The sequence below is a fragment of the Heterodontus francisci genome, chromosome 4 (assembly GCF_036365525.1).
Source record: "Heterodontus francisci isolate sHetFra1 chromosome 4, sHetFra1.hap1, whole genome shotgun sequence".
Taxonomy (NCBI): domain Eukaryota; kingdom Metazoa; phylum Chordata; class Chondrichthyes; order Heterodontiformes; family Heterodontidae; genus Heterodontus; species Heterodontus francisci.
This window is the reverse complement of record NC_090374.1, coordinates 75,148,763-75,167,408: the sequence shown is the minus strand read 5'-3', so window position 1 is coordinate 75,167,408 and position 18,646 is coordinate 75,148,763. Positions and strand designations below refer to the sequence as shown.

Here is an 18,646-nt window from a genome sequence, read left to right as displayed (position 1 = left end):
GCCCTACCCTCACTCTGGCCATCCTCTTGTTCCTCACATAAGTGTAGAACGCCTTGAGATTTTCCTTAATCCTACCCGCCAAGACTTTTTCATGTCCCCTTCTAGCTCTCCTAAGTCCATTCTTCAGTTCCTTCCTGGATACCTTGTAACCCTTTAGAGCCCTGTCTGATCCTTGCTTCCTCAACCTTAAGTAAGCTTCCTTCTTCCTCTTGACTAGCTGTTCCACATCTCTTGTCATCCAAGGTTCCTTCACCCTACCATCCCTTCCTTGCCTCATCGAGACAAACCTATCCAGCAGTCGCAGCAAGTGCTCCCTAAACAACCTCCACATTTCTGTCGTGCATTTCCCTGAGAACATCTGTTCCCAATTTAAGCTCCCCAGTTCCTGCCTAATAGCATTGTAATTCCCCCTCCCCCAATTAAATATTTTCCCATCCCGTCTGCTCCTGTCCCTCTCCATGACTATAGTAAAGGTCAGGGAGTTGTGATCACTATCACCGAAATGCTCTCCCACCGAGAGATCTGCCACGTGGCCTGGTTCGTTGCCAAGCACCAAATCCAATATAGCCTCCCCTCTAGTCGGCCTATCTACATATTGAGTCAGGAAACCTTCCTGGACACACCTGACAAAAACTGCTTCATCCAAACTATTTGCACTAAGGAGGTTCCAATCAATATTAGGGATATGGTTCGGAAGGGCCGGGGCGTGCACCAAAACCTGGGAGGAGCGAGTAGCCAAGGTACAACACAAGTTGAGCTTGTGGGTGCAGCGATCTCTCTCCATTGTGGGTAAGAACCTGGTCATCAGGTGCAAGGCGCTCACGTTGTTGCTGTACGTGGCGCAGGTCTGGCCCATACCCCAACCCTGCCCTGTGGCGGTCACCTGAGCCATTTTCTGCTTCATCTGGGGATCTAAAATGGAACAGGTCCAGAGGGACACGATGTTCAAACCTCTGGATAAGGGCGGGAAACATGTACCCAACGTTGCCCTCATCCTGATGACCACCTTCGTGTGCGGCTGCATCAAGCTGTGTGTAGACCTCCAGTACGCAAACTCCAAGAGTCACTACGTGCTGAGGTTCTATCTGTCCTCGGTGTTGTGAAGGATGGGCCTGGTCACATTGCCGCGGAACGCTCCATCCAGTTGGACTGTGCTGTACCACCAATCCTTCATGGAGCAGTTTCTGCGAGAAAACTCCTTTGACCACCGATCCATCAGGCAGTGGTCTGCACGGAATGTCCTCAAGGCCCTACGGGAAAAGGAGATGGTGGATCCTGTCGGATCGTTCCCCGAGCAGACCGCCAAAGTCATTTGGCGGAATGTCTTATCACCAGAACTTTCAAACAAGCACCAAGATGTAGCTTGGCTGGTGGTGAGAAGGGCCCTCCCCGTCAGATCCTTCCTGCACGCCCGAAGTCTCACCCCTTTCGCACAATGCCCCCGCGGTGGCTGTGGTGGGGAAGAGACGGTTGCCCACCTCCTTCTGGAATGTGTCTTTGCAAAGCAGGTGTGGAAAGAGATGCAGTGGTTTTTGTCGAGGTTCATCCCAAGCAGCTCGGAAACACAGGAATCTGTGCTCTACGGGCTGTTCCCAGGGACACACACCGAGACAAACATCAACTGCTGCTGGAGGACTATCAAATCGGTGAAAGACGCCCTTTGGTCTGCCCGAGTTGTCCACGACCGAATGTTGCAGACTGGCACATTCCAAGGTCCCGGACTACGTGCTGAGGGACGCACTAAAGCTTGGGGCAGCCGCAGCAAAGGCTCAATGGGGAAAGACCACAGTGTAAGGTCCCCCCACCAAGGTGAACTGAGGGGCTGGATCCATGGAAAACCCCTCGAACTGCATCGGGGAAATTTTGTCTGCTGTAAAATGTAAAAATGTATCTGGCACGACAATTAAATGGAAGGGTTGTGAGGCAACTCATGATTGTATAGAAGATAACGGACCGCCTTTGCACTGTTTGTATTTTTTGACTTGCTGCTGTTTGAAACTGTTTGGTAATGTATTTTTTACAGATTTTTATGAATAAAGTATATTTTGGAAATAAAAAAAAACCCATGTGTACAGGAAGTGTATCCATCTGCAGCTACTGATTACCCGCATTACGGAGCTAGAGCTGCGGGTGGATTCACTGTGGAGCATCCGTGATGCTGAGGACGTCGTGGATAGCACACTTAGAGAGGTGGTCACACCACAGGTAATGGCAGCACAGGCAGAAAAGGGATGGGTGACCACCAGGCAGAGTAGTAGGCGCAGGCAGGTAGCACAGGAGTCCCCTGTGGCCATCCCCCTCTCAAACAGATATACCGCTTTGGATACTGTTGGGGGGATGGCCTCCCAGGGGAAAGCAGCAACAGCCAGTTCCGTGGCACCAAGGAAGGCTCTGCTGCACAGCAGGGGGAAAAAGGAGTGGAAGAGCTATAGTGATAGGGGATTCTATCGTAAGGAGTACAGATAGGTGTTTCTGTGGCTGCAAACGTGACTCCAGGATGGTATGTTGCCTCCGTGGTGCGAGGGTCAAGGATGTCAGAGCGGCTGCAGGACATTCTGAAGGGGGAGGGTGAGCAGCCAGAGGTAGAAAAAGCGCTGAGGTCCTGCAACAAGAATTTAGGGAGCGAGGTAGCAGATGAAAAAGCAGGACCTCTAGGATTGTAATCTCTGGATTACTCCTGGTGCCACGTGCTAGTGAGTTTAGAAATAGGAGGATGGAGCAGATGAATGTGTGGCTGAGGAGATGGTGCAGGAGGGAAGGCTTTAGTTTCCTGGATCACTGGGTCTGTTTCTGGCAAAGGCGGTACCTGTACAAGTTGGACGGGTTGCATCTGAACCGGAATGGGACAAGCATCCTTGCTGGGAGATTTGCTAGTTCTGTTGGGAGGTTTGAAACTAATTTGGCAGGGCGGATGGGATACAGAGTGGAGGTACAGTAGGGGGTAATATAGAACAGAGAGTGAGTCTGCCTGGAAGGCAGAGCAAATATAGACCTGGTAAGGCATAAGGGAAAAATGCAAGGTTGGACTGCATCTATTTCAATGCAAGGAGTCTTACTAGTAAGGCAGATGAATTGAGGGCGTTGATTAGCACATGGGATTATGATATCATTGCTATCACAGAGACATGGTTGAGGGAGGGACAGGACTGGCAGCTCAATATTTCAGGGTATAGAATCTTCAGGCGTGACAGGGGAGGGGATAACAGAGGAGGTGGCGTTGCACTGTTGATCAAGGAGTCAATGACTGCAGTAAGGAGCGAGATATCTTAGAAGGTTCCTCAAATGAGGCCATTTGGGTAGAACTTAAAAACAAAAAGGGGCAATCACTTGGCTGGGTGTCTACTACAGGCCTCCAAACAGCCAGATCTCTCTGTCTGTCAATACTCCTAAGGGTTCTGCCATTTACTGTATACCTCCCACCTGCATTAGACCTCCCAAAATGCATTACCTCACATTTGTCCGGATTAAACTCCATCTGCCATTTCTCTGCCCAAGTCTCCAACCGATCTATATCCTGCTGTATCTTCTGCGCGGCACAGTGGTGCAGTGGTTAGCACTGCAGCCTCACAGCTCCAGGGACCAGAGTTCAATTCTGGGTACTGCCTTTGCGGAGTTGGCAAGTTCTCCCTGTGACCGTGTGGGTTTTCGCCGGGTTTCCGGTTTCCTCCCACAGCCAAAGACTTGCAGGTGATAGGTAAATTGGCTATTGTAAATTACCCCTAGTGCAGGTAGGTGGTAGGAATATGGGATTACTTTAGGGTTAGTATAAATGGGTGGTTCTTGGTCGGCACAGATCCGGTGGGCCGAAGGGCCTGTTTCAGTGCTGTATATAAAAATAAAAACAATCCTCATCACTATCCGCAACTCCACCAACCTTTGTGTCGTCCACAAACTTACTAATCAGGCCAGCTACATTTTCCTCCAAATCATTTATATATACTACAAAGAGCAAAGGTCCCAGCACTGATCCCTGCGGAACACCACTAGTCACATCCCTCCATTCAGAAAAGCACCCTTCCACTGCTACCCTCTGTCTTCTATGACTGAGCCAGTTCTGTATCCATCTTGCCAGCTCACCTCTGATCCCGTGTGACTTCACCTTTTGTACCAGTCTGCCATGAGGGACCTTGTCAAGGCTTTACTAAAGTCCATATAGATAACATCCAATGCCCTTCCTTCATCAATCATCTTTGTCACTTCCTCAAAAAACTCAATCAAATTAGTGAGAATCGACCTCCCCTTCACAAAACCATGCTGCCTCTCACAAATAAATTCGTTTGTTTCCAAATGGGAGCAAATCCTGTCCCAAATAATCCTCTCTAATAATTTCCCGACCGTAAGGCTCATCGGACTATAATTTCCTGGATTATCCTTGCTACCCTTCTTAAACAAAGGAACAACATTGGCTATTCTCCAGTCCTCTGGGACCTCACCTGTAGCCAATGAGGATGCAAAGATTTCTGTCAAAGCCCCAGCAATTTCCTCCCTTGCCTCCCTCAGTATTCTGGGGTAGATCCCATCAGGCCCTGGGACTTATTTTCCTTCATGCTTTGAAGACATCCAACACCTCCTCCTTTTTGATAATGAGATGACTGAGACTATCTACACTCCCTTCCCTAGGCTCATCATCCACCAAGTCCTTCTCTTTGGTGAATACTGATGCAAAGTACTCATTTAGTACCTCGCCCATTTCCTGGGCTCCACACATAAATTCCCTTCTTGGTCCTTGAGCGGGCCAACCCTTTCCCTAGTTACTCTCTTGCTCTTTATATACGTATAAAAAGCCTTGGGATTTTCCTTAATCCTGTTTGCCAATGACTTTTCATGACCCCTTTTAGCTCTCTTGACTCCTTGCTTAAGTTCCTTCCTACTGTCTTTATATTCCTCAAGGGATTCGTCTGTTCCTAGCCTTCCAGCCCTTACAAATGCTTCCTTTTTCTTTTTGACTAGGCTCACAATATCCCACATTATCCAAGGTTCCCGAAACATGCCAAACTTATCTTTCTTCCTCACAGGAACATGCTGGTCCTGGATTCTAATCAGCTGACGTTTGAAAGACTCCCACATGTCAGATGTTGATTTACCCTCAAACAGCCGCCCCCAATCTAAATTCTTCAGTTCCTGCCTAATATTGTTATAATTAGCCTTTCCCCAAATTAGCACCTTCACCCGAGGACTACTCTTATCCTTATCCACAAGTACCTTAAAACTTATGGAAATATGGTCACTGGGTAATAATAGGGTAATAATAGTAGGGGATTGCAACTTCCCCAATATTAACTGGGATAGTCTTAGTGCAAAAGGCTTAAAAGGGGCGGAATTCTTAAAATGCATACAGCAGAGCTTTTTGAGGCAGTATGTAGAAAGTCCTACAAGGGAAGGGGCAGTACTAGACCTAATCCTAGGGAATGAAGCCAGTCAAGTGGTAGAAGTGTCAGTGGGGGAACATTTCGGGGATAGTGACCATAACTCTGTAAGATTTAAGGTAGCTGTGGAAAAGGACAAAGATGGACCAGAAATAAAAGTACTGAATTGGGGGAAGGCCGATTTCAATATGATAAAACAGGATCTGGCCAAAGTGGACTAGGAGCAGCTTTTTTAAAAATGTATTTCCAAAATATACTTTATTCATAAAAATCTGTAAAAAATACATTACCAAACAGTTTCAAACAGCACCAAGTCAAAAAATACAAACAGTGCAAGGGAGATCAGTTTCCTTCAATACAATCATGAGTTGCCTCACAACCCTTCCATTTCACTTGTCATGCCAGATGCATTTTTACATTTTACAGCACACAAAATTTTCCCGGTACAGTTGAGGGGTTTTCCATGGATCCAGCCCTTCCATTCAGCTTGGTAGGGGGACATTACACAGTGGTCTTTCCCCATTGAGCCTTTGCTGCGGCTGCCCCAAGCTTAAGTGCGTCCCTCAGCACGTAGTCCTGGACCTTGGAACGTGCCAGTCTGCAACATTCGGACTGGGAGCAGCTACTTGTAGAAAAGTCTACATTACATCAGTGGGAGTCACTCAAAGAGGAAATTGTGAGAGTTCAGAGCCAACATGTACCCGTTAAGGTGAAGGGTAGGATTAACAGGCCCAGGGAACCCTGGATGTCAAGGGATATAGAGCAGTGGATCAGGAAAAAAAAGGAGGCTTACGGCAGATCCCAAGCGCTGAAAACAGCGGAGGCACTAGAGGAGTATAGAAAGTGTAGGGTGGCACTTAAAAAAGTAATTAGGAGAGCGAAGAGGGGCATGAAAAAACACTGGCGGGCAAGATAAAGGAAAGTCCCAAGGCATTTTATAAGTATATTAAGGGTAAGAGGGAAAGAGTAGGGCCCATTAGCGACCAACGTGGCAATCTTTGTGTGGAGCTGGAGGACATAGGTGAGGTTTTAAATGATTACTTTTCATCGGTGTTCACTATGGAGAAGGACAATGTAGGTGTAGAGATCAGGGAGGGGGATTGTGATATACTTGAACATATTAGCATTGAAAAGGAGGAAATATTAGTTGTTTTAGCGGGCTTAAAAGTAGATAAATCCTCAGGCCCAGATGAGGTGTATCCCAGGCTGTTATGTGAGGCAAGGGAGGAGATAGCAGGGGCTTTGACACAAATTGTCAAATCCTCTCTGGCCACAGGAGCGGTACCAGAGAGTCCTCTGGTAGACAGCGAATGTGGTACCATTATTCAAGAAGGGTAGTAGGGATAAACCAGGTAATTACAGGCCGGTGAGTCTAACATCAGTAGTTGGGAAAATATTAGAAAAAATTCTGAGGGACAGGATTAATCTCCACTTGGAGATGCAGGGATTAATCAGGGATAGTCAGCATGGCTTTGTCAAGGGGAGATTGTGTCTAACTGACTTGGTAGATTTTTCGAGGAGGCGACTAGATGTGTCAATGACGGTAAAGCTGTAGATGTAGTATACATGGATTTCAGTAAGGCTTTTGATAAGGTCCCGCATGGGAGATTGGTTAAGAAGGTAAGAGCCCATGGGATACAGGGCAATTTGGCAAATTGGATCCAACATTGGCTTAGTGGCAGGAGGCAGAGGGTAATGCTCGAGGGCTGTTTTTGCGATTGGAAGCCTGTGACCAGTGGTGTACCACAGGGATCAGTACTGGGACCCTTGCTGTTTGTAGTGTACATTAATGATTTAGACATGAATATAGGAGGTATGATCAGTAAGTTCGCAGATGACATGAAAATTGGTGGTGTTGTAAATAGTGAGGAGGAAATACTTAGATTACAGGGAGCTATAGATGGGCTGGTAAGATGGGCAGAACAGTGGCAAATGGAATTTAATCCTGAAAAGTGTGAGGTAATGCATTTTGGGAGGACTAACAAGGCAAGGGAATACACAATGGATGGTAGGACCCTCGGAAGTACAGAAAGTCAGAGAGACCTTGGTGTACATGTCCATAGATCACTGAAGGCAGCAGCACAGGTAGATAAGGTGGTTAGGAAGGCGTATGGGATATTTACCTTTATTAGCCGAGGCATAGAATATAAGAGCAGGGAGGTTATGATGGAGCTGTATTAAAACGCTAGTTAAGCCATGGCTGGAGTACTGTGTACAGTTCTGGTCACCACGCTATAGGAAGGATGTGATTGCACTGGAGAGGGTGCAGAGGCGATTCACCAGGATGTTGCCTGGGCTGGAGCATTTCAGCTATGAAGAGAGACTGAAAAGGCTAGGGTTGTTTTCCTTGGAGCAGAGAAGGCTGAGGGGGGACATGATTGAGGTGTACAAGATTATGAGGGACATTGATAGGTTAGATAGGAGGAAACTTTTTCCCTTAGCAGAGGGGTCAAGAACCAGGGGGCATAGATTTAGGGTAAGGGGCAGGAGGTTTAGAGGAGATTGGAGGAAACATTTTTTCACTCAGAGGGTGGTTAGAATCTGGAAAGCATTGCCTGAAGAGGTGGTGTAGGCAGGAACCCTCACAACATTTAAGAAGTATTTAGATGACCACTTGATACGCCATAGCATACAGGGCTACGGGCCAAGTGCAGGAATATGGGATTAGAATAGTTGGGTGCTGTATGGCCGGCACAGACACGATGGGCCGAAGGGCCTGTTTCTGTGCTGTATAACTCTATGACTCTATGACAACATCTACTGCATTACCTTCATCACCTCTCTCTGTTGCTTCATCAAAGAACTCAGTTAGATTACTCAGATATGATTTGTCTTTAACAATTCCATGCAGACTGTCTTTTATTAACCCATGCTTCTCCAAGTGATAATTAAATTTGCCCTTGACAAAGGTTTCTTGTAGTTTTCTCGCTACTGATGTTAGGGTATCTGGCCTGTAGCTACCAGGTTTATCCCACTGATGAAAAATCATTAACCTGAATTAACTCTGTTTCTCTCTCCACAAATGCTGTCAGATCTGCTGAGAATTTCCAGCACTTTCTGCCTTTAATCCACACCCAATTTTTGAATAGGGGTGTAAAATTTGCAATCTTCCAGTCCTCTGGCACCATGCTCATATCCAAGTAGGATTGAAAGATTGTGGTCAGAGCTTCTGTCATCTCCACCTTGCTTCATTGAACAACCAATCTGGACTAGGTGACTTTTTAACTTTGAGTGATGTCAATTTATTTTGAATGTCCTTTCTACCTATCTCGCAAAGCAGAAGGAGGACAATGTTAAAACAATATGAATAGAAAAAAGCAATGATGAGGGTCCAAATATGCAATTGATTATTGCTAGTGACCACCAGCACAAGGTAATGGGGAGCTAGTAAGAAAAGCTGCAGAATTAAACAAATTCACCAAGGAATAATCTCATCACACAACTGAACAGTATTAGTTTGGTGACCAAAAACAAGTGGTAAAGTGAAATGCTTTAAAGTGGGCCTATAATAGCCGAAGGCTGTGCAGCCAAAAATAATGGAAAGAATTGAAATGCAAAGGAAATGAGAGTCATAAGGGAGGAGGCTGTGTAAAGGAACTTAGGGCCGAAGGAGCTTGCAGAGGTAAGGAGGGGTGGGGTCATAAATGGATATGTAGATGAGGATATGAACTCAAAATCATTTTGTAGAGGAGTAGAGAATGAGTGATGGTTGGCAAGTGCAATGATAAAAAGTGAATGAGACTTAATGTGGGAAAGGAAGCAGAGCTTTGGATGAGTTGCACTTTGTAGATGATAGAATTAAAACCATCAATAAAAGCCTTGGATTAAACATAGCGGCTTTTAGGGTGAAGTAGGGAGAGATGAACAAAATTACCATTTTAATGGTTGCACAGATGTAATGTTTAAAGTTCAGTTCAGAGTCAAACAGGACATTGAGGCTGTGCACCATTGGGCTCAGTACCAAGGAACTTCTAAATAGGAGGGAGTCAGAAACTAACATGGAGTTTTTAGCAAAGGAAAGCAGGACGACTTCAGTCTTGTCAATGTTGAGTTGAAGAAAGTTCTTATTCATTCCAGATTTGGTTATTGACTAAACAGTAAGACAGCACAATGATGGTCTAGGATTCAGTAGTGGTGTCAGTGAGATGGTGGGGAGACGGTGGCGTAGTGGTAATGTCACTGGGCTAGTAATCCAGAGGCCCAGGCTAATGCCCAGGTTTATCCCACTGATGAAAAATCATTCACCTCAATTAACTCTGTTTCTCTCTCCACAGATGCCATCAGATCTGCTGAGAATTTCCAGCGCTTTCTGGACAGGGGTTCAAATCCCACCACGGGAGCTAGTGGGATTTAAAATTCAATTAATGAATAAGTTCAATTTATTCATTAAAAAAAATTCTGGAATTGAAAACTAGTCTTAGTAATGGTGCCATGAAGCTATCATTGATTGTCTTAAAAAAAAACCATCTGGTTCACTAATGTCCATTCGGGAAGGAAATCTGCCGTCCTTACCTGGTCTGGCCTACATGTGACTCCAGACTCACAGCAATGTTATTGACTCTTAATTGCCCTCTGAAGTGGCCTAGCAAGTTGTCAAGGGCAATTAGGGTCTTTCCAGGAATGCCCACATCCCATGAAAGAATAATTAAAAAAAGCTCAGTGTTATTAGCGTATATGTAAATGTTAACCCCCATGCCTATGAATAATGGCACCAATCAGCTGCATGTAGACTGCTAAGACAGTTGTAGGGGACCAAGATTAGAGCCTTGAGTCATACCCACTATGAATATGCAGGGTCGGGGAGGAGAAACCGCAACAAGGACATGTGCTGGTTGTATTGCAACAGATAGGAGTGAAACCAAGTTAGGGCAGTACTTTGGAGGTAGAGGAGAGATGATGAAGAAGGAATGGAGTGAAAAAGTTAAAATGGATGAGGACAGAGCGCACACTGCCACAAACATTACAAAAGAATCATTAGTCACTTGAGCAGGGCAAACACGGTGCTGTGGACAGAGTGGAAACTGGATTGAAGGAATTTGAAGAGGCAGTGATGGGAGAGGCGGGTAAGGAGCTGAGTGGTGATTGCATGTTTGAGGGCTCCATTATGTCACCAGCTGCTACCACAGAAAAACAACCTCCTGCTCAGTGATGCACCACCCCCCCCCGCCACCCACATCTGCGATTACAGGAAGACAGTCCCCCACTAAGGGGTGGCCAGAAATGGGACTGGCTGGTGGAGAAACAGCCAGGCACCTGGTAGTGGGTGGGGCAAGGAGGGACAGACAGAGAGGGCATGAGATACAGGGCTGGGTATTGGAACTCGGAGGCGGGGTTGCGTGGAGTTGGTGTCTAGTGACTAGGGAGGAGAGAGTGACAGTGGACAGGGGCTCAGCGAGAAGCAGAGTGAGGACAGATAGTCCGGGTTGGGGCCTCGGGGGAGAGAAGATGTTTGTGGAATAGAGGTTCAGGCAGGGAAGCGGGGAAGACTGTGGTCAGGGGTTGAGGTGCCAGCAGGGTGGGGGACAGGAGGGTGGAGAAAGGGAAACTAAGGAATAGGATGAGTGTGCAGACCAGCTTTCCTGTAAAGCTGAGCGCAACAGCAGTAATATGGTAAGTGAGGGTAGTACTGAGAGAGTAGCAGCCATTAAAGGGGTGAGTGAAACCTGGGGAACTATATTGCAGATAAATAATGAAAGATTGTTTCCACTCTTGAGAAAATGGGTAACAAGGGGACAGATTCTTTCTGGAAGAACCAAGGCAGAAGAAATATAGAAAACATAGAAAATAGGAGCAGGAGTAGGTCATTTGGCCCTTCGAACCTGCTCTGCCATTCATTATGATCATGGCTGATCATCCAACTCAGTAGCCTGTTCCGGCTTTCGCCCCATACCCTTTGATCCCTTTAGACCCAAGAGCTATATCTAACTCCTTTTTGAAAACATACAATGTTTTGGCCTCAATAGGAAGAATAAAGAAAGGTTCCAGCATTTCTTGTTTTTATTATAAAGAAAGGTTATTGCACTGAGGGCTATTAGACCATGGGATAGTTCACCATAAGTGGCTATTAAGAAAGAGACTCAAACATTATTTAAAAGGGAATGGGATAAGTATTTGAAGAGGAGGATTATAAAAGGATCTGATGCAATGGGTTTGCAGAAGACAGCATCAGCACTGGCACAGGACAGGGTGCCGAGTGTGCTGTAATTTCTGTCATTCTATGAAAATCTTATTGAGTCTGAGCCCAGGGATTTGTTTAGAAATAAAAACAGAAAATGCTGGGAACACTCAGCTAAAAATGATATTGATGCAACTGATACTGCCTGACATTCTGAGTGCTTCCCGCATTTTCTGTTTTTATTTCAGTTTTCTAACATCTGCAGTAGTTTGCTTTTATTTGAGTGGATTAGAAATATTGTTACTGAGTTGAATTTAGGATTTTGGGGATTTTTAGGGCCTGTTAAAAGTGGCATCCACTGGGGAGGCTGAATGCATCAAGTTGGAGGATGAATATCAGCAGGTTATAAGATTATTACTTTTTGTAGGTAGGATATCAGGGTATCACTTATCACTTACCAATTACATAAAGACTATCAGCAAGTTATCATATTACTGTTGATTACGAGGGGAATCTACTAGTGATCAGTGCAATTTCAGTGAGTTACTATCAGTTACTAATAGAACCAAAGTTTCTCCAAACTCTGGTTTTCCCCTGAGAATCGTTCCCCTGCCATCAGTTTTGCCCTCAGTTTCCCTTCTTCACCTTCTCACAGGGTGGCCTCCTGGTGGAACTGCTCACACAGCAGCTGCTGGCACAAAACCACAAGCAAAGATACTCAACTATAGGGAACCCAACCTTTATAAAGGTAAATGTAATAACATTTACAGACAGCATGCAATCTTGGTCAATCCTCCAGTAAACCTTCAACCAGAGTTGGGAAGCATGAGTGTGATTGATGATATCAGGGGACATAGGGTGAAACAGGAGTCATTGTGTGATGAGAAATCCAAAAGTAGCGTTGTAGTTTTCAGCTGTAAATGGGCCTTTTGTGTGTTTCCAGCATTTCAGACTTTTCAGAATAAAGCTGTTGATGAAGCAACAATTTTGAATGTGCCAATTATAGTGAGACTTGTCAGCTAGCTGGGCAACTTTTACAAGACAGCAAGCGGTGTCATCAGTACCTAAGCAGAACACATTCCAAATAAGCAGCAATGGAAAGAAATAAAATAAAACATCAATCATTATTTTTGTTTTTTGGCCTCCAGTAGGAGACTAAGACACTGGTTTTACAATCACCTAACGAGATGTGGGGGGAGAGTTTCCGCTGGTTTGTGGTGTTCTATTAGCGCAATCTGGGTCAAACTGTTTAAATCAATGCAAATCGTGCAAAATCAAGCTAAGTTATGTCAAGCGTAAATCAGGTTTCTGTGATCTTTAACCTTGGGTTAAAAATGATTTCACCTGAAACCTGTTGCACTCACAAAACTGGCCGTCCCCCAGATCGAAGTAATGAGGATGACAAATGTTTGCTTTTTGTGGCTGTCCAAGGAGGCTATATTAATTGAGCTTGTTTTCTTAGGTGCAGACAATAATAGACAAGTTATTTTTTAAATTACATATTAAAAATATATAATTTACTAAGAAATTAACTACTGTACACCAATAAAGCTAGTAAATGTATAGTATTTTAAGTCATTTTCAAATCCTGTTATTCACAGGTGATGGGCAAGACACTCTTACTAAAATGTTTTCTTTTGTGATAAACACATTTTCAGCTGTATTAATAAAACTGAACCAGGTTATCACTTTTAAATGCAACCATGAGTATATTCATAATGCAAAGAAAAAAAATGTTCCCTTACACTGACCTATTGCATTTGTTAATATACAAATGAGTTTGGGTGGAAACTTGAACCATAGCTTCACCAGAAAACCAATTTGCACCCAGTTTGTTGATTGCATCCAAAGCAGAAAATCTAAGCCCATGATATCCAATGTGTGATAACACACCAGTTCCATCTGCGCAGAATTGGTGTCCTTTCTACTCACAGAATCGTTACAGCACAAAGGGAGGCCATTCAGCCTGTCGAATCTGTGCTGACTCTCCGAAGGAGACTTTACCTAGTGCCACTCCCCTGCCTTCTCCCCTGCACATTCTTCCTTTTCAGATAACAATCCAATTCCCTCTTGAATGCCTCAATTGAATCTGCCTCCACCACACTCTCAGGCAGTGCATTCCAAATTCTAACCACATGCTGTGTGAAAAAGATTTTCCTCATGTCAGCGTTGCTTCTTTTGCCAATTACCTTAAATCGGTGCCCTCTTGTACTTTTCCGCTCCACCAATTTCTCCCTATCTGCTCTGTCCAGAGCCCTCATGATTTTGAACATCTCTATCAAATCTCCTCTCAGCCTACTCTCCAGGAAACTGTACACACTTAGCTGGGATACATTTTCTGCGGATATTTTAACCAAATATATTAGTTTTAATTCAATGGAATCAACAACTTATAGCATTTTTGAGTTCCGCCCCCTTTTCGACACGTGTTAGTTTGAGCAATAAGCAGGCTCCCAGGTTGGTTGTGGATTCGGCTCCTTTCCTGTTTAGTGCTTGCGCTATAAAAGAGGCGAGTTCATCGTTTCAGTTGGATCCCACACTGTCGGGTGGTTTGCTTTAGAATGACTTTCAAAATCTGAGTATTTGATGCTGCTCGTTATCATTTGTTACTGATTCTTCAGTAAGCTTTGCCTGCTGTATAACCGCTGATGTACGGGATGCAGCTTTAGCAAGAGCTGAATCTATTGAAGCAATTCTCATTCGGTTATTGTTGGATGAAATGGTGTAGACGTTTGCTACAGCGAGAGCTGTTGCATTTCGAAAAAATAACAGTAGGGATCCACAACTTTTCACCATAGATCGGTAATAGCGAGGCTGCTGTGTCCAGTTACCCTGAGATAGAAGCAGACTGCAGCAGAATGGAGGAGGTGGCGGCTGCCGACACTGATACTTCGAACAAGCAAGAATGTCACTCCATCCAGACTCGCCTCCGGAAACACTTCCACAAGAGCCGACCGTTTCTCAGCTCGAAATTCGCATCTGACCAGAAGGGCGAAATGAAGAAAGAAACAGCGGGCAAAGTGCAACTGAAAAGCAAGAGGAGGCAGGTGCTGGACCGAGTCTTCTCGTCCTCTCAGCCCAACCTGTGCTGTTCGGGACCGAATGGCAGCTCGGCATCGAGGGGGCAAAGAGACTCCCAAGGTGGGCTGAAGCTGCTGAGCCCGCTGGCCTCGGAATCCAAACAGCTCACCCCGCACAGACAGAAAGCTATTTTTGCCAGTGTTTGGTCCGCAATGACACACCACAAGAGCTCTTCCCTGGGCGCATCCGAATGCTTGAAGATCCCAAACCCTGCCAAGGACCAGGAGACATGCATTCAGACTGAAGCTGCAGTGACTGTGAGTAACAATTGACATCGCTCGAAGTGACAGCTTTTGGTGCAGTGTTAGTGTTAGCGGGTTGTACGAGGAGCTGCTTGTTTAGTAATAAACACTGGATAGGGTCCATTTTAAGTAAATGGCTGAAATGTGTTTGCCGTTTGTAAGTTCCTTGATGCCAATGGGCAATAACCTGGAATGGGCGGCTGCTGCCTGCCACTATAGCCCGCAATAAACAGGCAGCAACTTTATAAACAGACACCTCGACAATACAAATGTAAGTGGCATTGGGTTCCATCCAGAGAGGGAAGACGGGGGCAAACTGCAGCCCTCGGGAGATCAGACGGGAATCCTGCCTGAGGGAAATCACAAACTTTTTACTCAGTTATCAAAAACGGGATAAACCGGCAAAGCATCGGGAGAGAAGGGGTTGCAACTCTCAGCGAATTACCCTGGAAATATATTTCAGGGGTCGCCAGAATAAGCAGACTGTTTCAGCTTGGGGGTCTGTAGGATAGCTTGTGATGTCTCATTGAGCCGCACTTGCTGTCTGTACCAACCTGGTGCTGCTCCGACCCTGAACTGCAAAGACTCTTTCTTGCACGTCCTTCCTGCAGCAGTTATAAAGCATGCGATGTACAGAGCGTGGCAGACTAATGCAAGAGGACCGCAGTTCGAGGGAGGTTCTGTGTGTTCCGATAACTCGACTGCGCTACATCCATCACTAAAATCGCTCGTCAATGCAATGTAATCAGGTGTACTTCCCCTTTGTGTATTGTTCCTTCTATTTTACATCAAAACATAGAAATTAGTAAATGAAAAAAAGATTAAAGTCCATCTAGTACACTTTTTGGGAGTGGTATTGTATACAGTAATGGAGCTGTTACCCAATCTTGGCGATCAATCAGTCTTCCAAAGACCTAGACATAAGACGAGGAAAACCCCAGTGGTGGAAAGCTTTGGGAATCAGAGCTCAAAAGTCATCTTTTCCCTGTCAAGCATGCAACACTTACCATATGCATCTCTCAAATTACTCACTTACTGTTATTTTCTGAAATAATTCTATATGATTTGCCTTTGAATGAGTCAACTTACACTATCTGCTTCCATCCTTTCCCAAAGGAGACTGTTCCATGTATTTACCACACGGTCTCTGAAATAATAGCCCTGATATTCACTGCGGTGGGATTTCAGAGTAAGGGAGGAGATCAGATCGGGAAACTTGGAAGGCCATGTTTCCCCCAATGTCTTGGAGTTTTCACTCTGAGGGACTTGTTTTCCTTTCAAGCAGATTCTCTGTCAGAAGCCACCCTGATTGACAGGTTTGACTGCCTTTTGGGAAGGGAAGTTCTCCAGAAAAGGCCACAGTGAGGATCAGATAAGTTTTGTGGTGGTTGGGCATAGCGATTGTAGGGAGTAGGGTGGGTAGAGTGTGGTTGGAGGGGTCAGGCGTTCGGGGGAGACAGAGGAGAGTCACAGTTCAGAGGGGTTTGGGGAGATTCAGAAATCCTACAGGAGATTTGGGGGGGGGGGGGAGCTCGGTGATGGGGGGAGGCGGGTAGTAATGGGGGAGGTGTCAGGGGAGATTGTGGAGGGCTGTATACAGTTAAACTTGTTGGGCCTGGAGGAAAGACTTCTAGTCCTCCTGGCCCACAAGCAGTGTTGTAAAGGCACTTTCCTAATGGATCCCACTCTTCTCACCTCCTATTATCTGCTGGGTTTCTGGCCAACATGGATTAAAAATAGAAACACTGTAAAAATAGAAGCATGCAGACTCCTTAAAAGATTTCAATAATAAACCCACCTCCTGAGAGTGGACTGGTCATCCACCCCTCATCTTGCCACTGTTAAAAGCAGAAGTGGCCAGGTTCAAGGTAGGTTGGATTCCTGTTTCAGATTTTTAGGAACATAGGAATAGAAGAAATAGAAGGAGGAGTAGGCCATTCAGCCCTTCAAGCTTGCTCCGCCATTCGACTAGATTATGGTTGACCTTCTACCTCAACGCCATTTTCCCGCACTATCCACATATCCCTTGATATCTTTAATATCTAGAAATCTATCCATTTCTGTCTTGAACATACTCAATGACTGAGCCTCCACAGATCTCTAGGGTACAGAATTTCAAAGATTCACAACCATCTGAGTTCAGAAATCTCACCTCATCTCAGTCCGAAATGGCCTGCCCCTTATTCTGATACTGTGTCCCCTGGTTCTAGACTCCCCAGCCAGGGGAAACATCCTTTTTGCATTTACCCTGTTGAGCCCTGTAAGAATTTTGTATGCTTCAATGAGATCACTTCTCATTCGCCTCAATCTCTCCTCATAAGACAATCCTGCCATCCCAGGAATTTAACATTTTAACCTCCCATTTCACCCAAACCCACCCTTTTTGAATTACCCCAATAGTTCTGCAGATTCGTTTAACTTTACCTTTCTTCAAGTATCCTCTGGTTTTAATGTTTTGGTGCAATAGCATGCAATGTCTACATTGTATCAAGCCTTTAGAATTGTATTATGGACAGAATTGAGAGAGAACTGAGACCCCGGTTCTTTTCTCTTTACTGTCCGTTTCTTAACCCCTGAGTGTATGGCCAAGTTGAATAACCAGCAGCATGCTTTTCGTGGGTTTAAATAAGGAGGCTTATTTTTATTCACACGTACACCCCAAAAGTCTAACACTACGTCATTCACTCACCACTCACACACTCGTGAAAGAAAGCCATTAAAAGGATCACTGTTATGAGCAGGTGAGGAAGGGGTCTCGGGCTCCCCTTTCACCCCTTCTCTGGTTTGACCGCAACAGGGTTTATCCTTTTAACACAGTGATTTAACTTACAAATTCAGTGAGCACTTGCTCTTGTTACTCTAATATATACTTGCAAATGAACCAATCAGACAGGGTTTCTTGAGTTTAAAGAAGAAAGATGTAAGTTTATTAACTTTATCACTCTAAACTGCTTAAAATTACTAAAATACACAATGCATCCATGCTCACGTTCATACGAGAGACACACTCACAAACAGATAAAAAGGGGGAAAAATAGAGTTGGGAGGTTGGAGTAGAGTCCTCAATAAAAATGGAATTTAAATACGGAAGTGTAGTCCCAGTGTCCTTAAGTGAAATTGAACTGTTGAAGTCCTCGCTGGGCCAGGTGCACAGTTTAGGCTTTCTTCTCTGGCTCCAGTAGACCAAAGAGAGACTTTATCCATCCCCCTTATGGATGACTGTGAGGATCTGTAGATTTGATGTTTAGCTGCAGCTAAGGCTTTCCTGGGACTTGAGAAGGAGTGGGGAAAGATGTTCCTTCTTGGAGTTCAGTTACTGTCTGCTTTCTGAGGTACAAATCACATACTCTCAGAGTTACTCAGGTAGTCATGTCATGTGACCATCTCTTTGTTTGCAACAGAAGTTTCTGGAATGCTCTTTGAAATGCAAGGTTGTTCAGGCATACTTGGCGGGGGTGGGGGGGGGGGTGGTTGGCTCTTTCAAAGTCAATGGGTGTCAATGGCTTTTAATGACCAACATTGACAAAACCATTCTAGGTGATTGAATCAGAGCGCAACCCTATTGTTCTGGCTATACTGGGTAATCATCTCTGTCTCCCAGCCAGCCTTTGGCTTCTCATATGCAGATTGTGAGTGGCCATCTTTAGCTGTTCTGTTCTGCTTTTTAAAAGTTATTTGTGATAATATCCAGTAAAAAGTCTCAGGCAGAGTTCCATACGATGAAATTTATATTTTCCATTTGGCATGTGGGTTTTCCATCACAGCACTTTTACAAATTGCAAACAAAGAAATAGTTGATAAGTCACAGAATTTGGCTTATCTTGGGGAAAAGGCATGCATTG

At 45.0% G+C, this 18,646-nt stretch overlaps 1 protein-coding gene across 2 annotated transcripts in view; it reads left to right on the top strand.

Annotated features, from left to right (window-relative positions):
* The first annotated feature begins 14,010 nt into the window (after positions 1-14,010).
* LOC137369088 (multiple C2 and transmembrane domain-containing protein 1-like) overlaps positions 14,011-18,646 on the top strand; it is an 834,541-nt gene continuing 829,905 nt past the window's right edge. The window contains exon 1 of one of the 2 annotated variants that reach the window (XM_068029709.1): positions 14,011-14,819. In XM_068029709.1, the coding sequence (XP_067885810.1) occupies positions 14,340-14,819 (480 nt within the window). In that variant the 5' untranslated portion in view covers positions 14,011-14,339. The remainder of the gene's footprint in view (positions 14,820-18,646) is intronic. The other variant, XM_068029710.1, reaches the window with a different exon arrangement.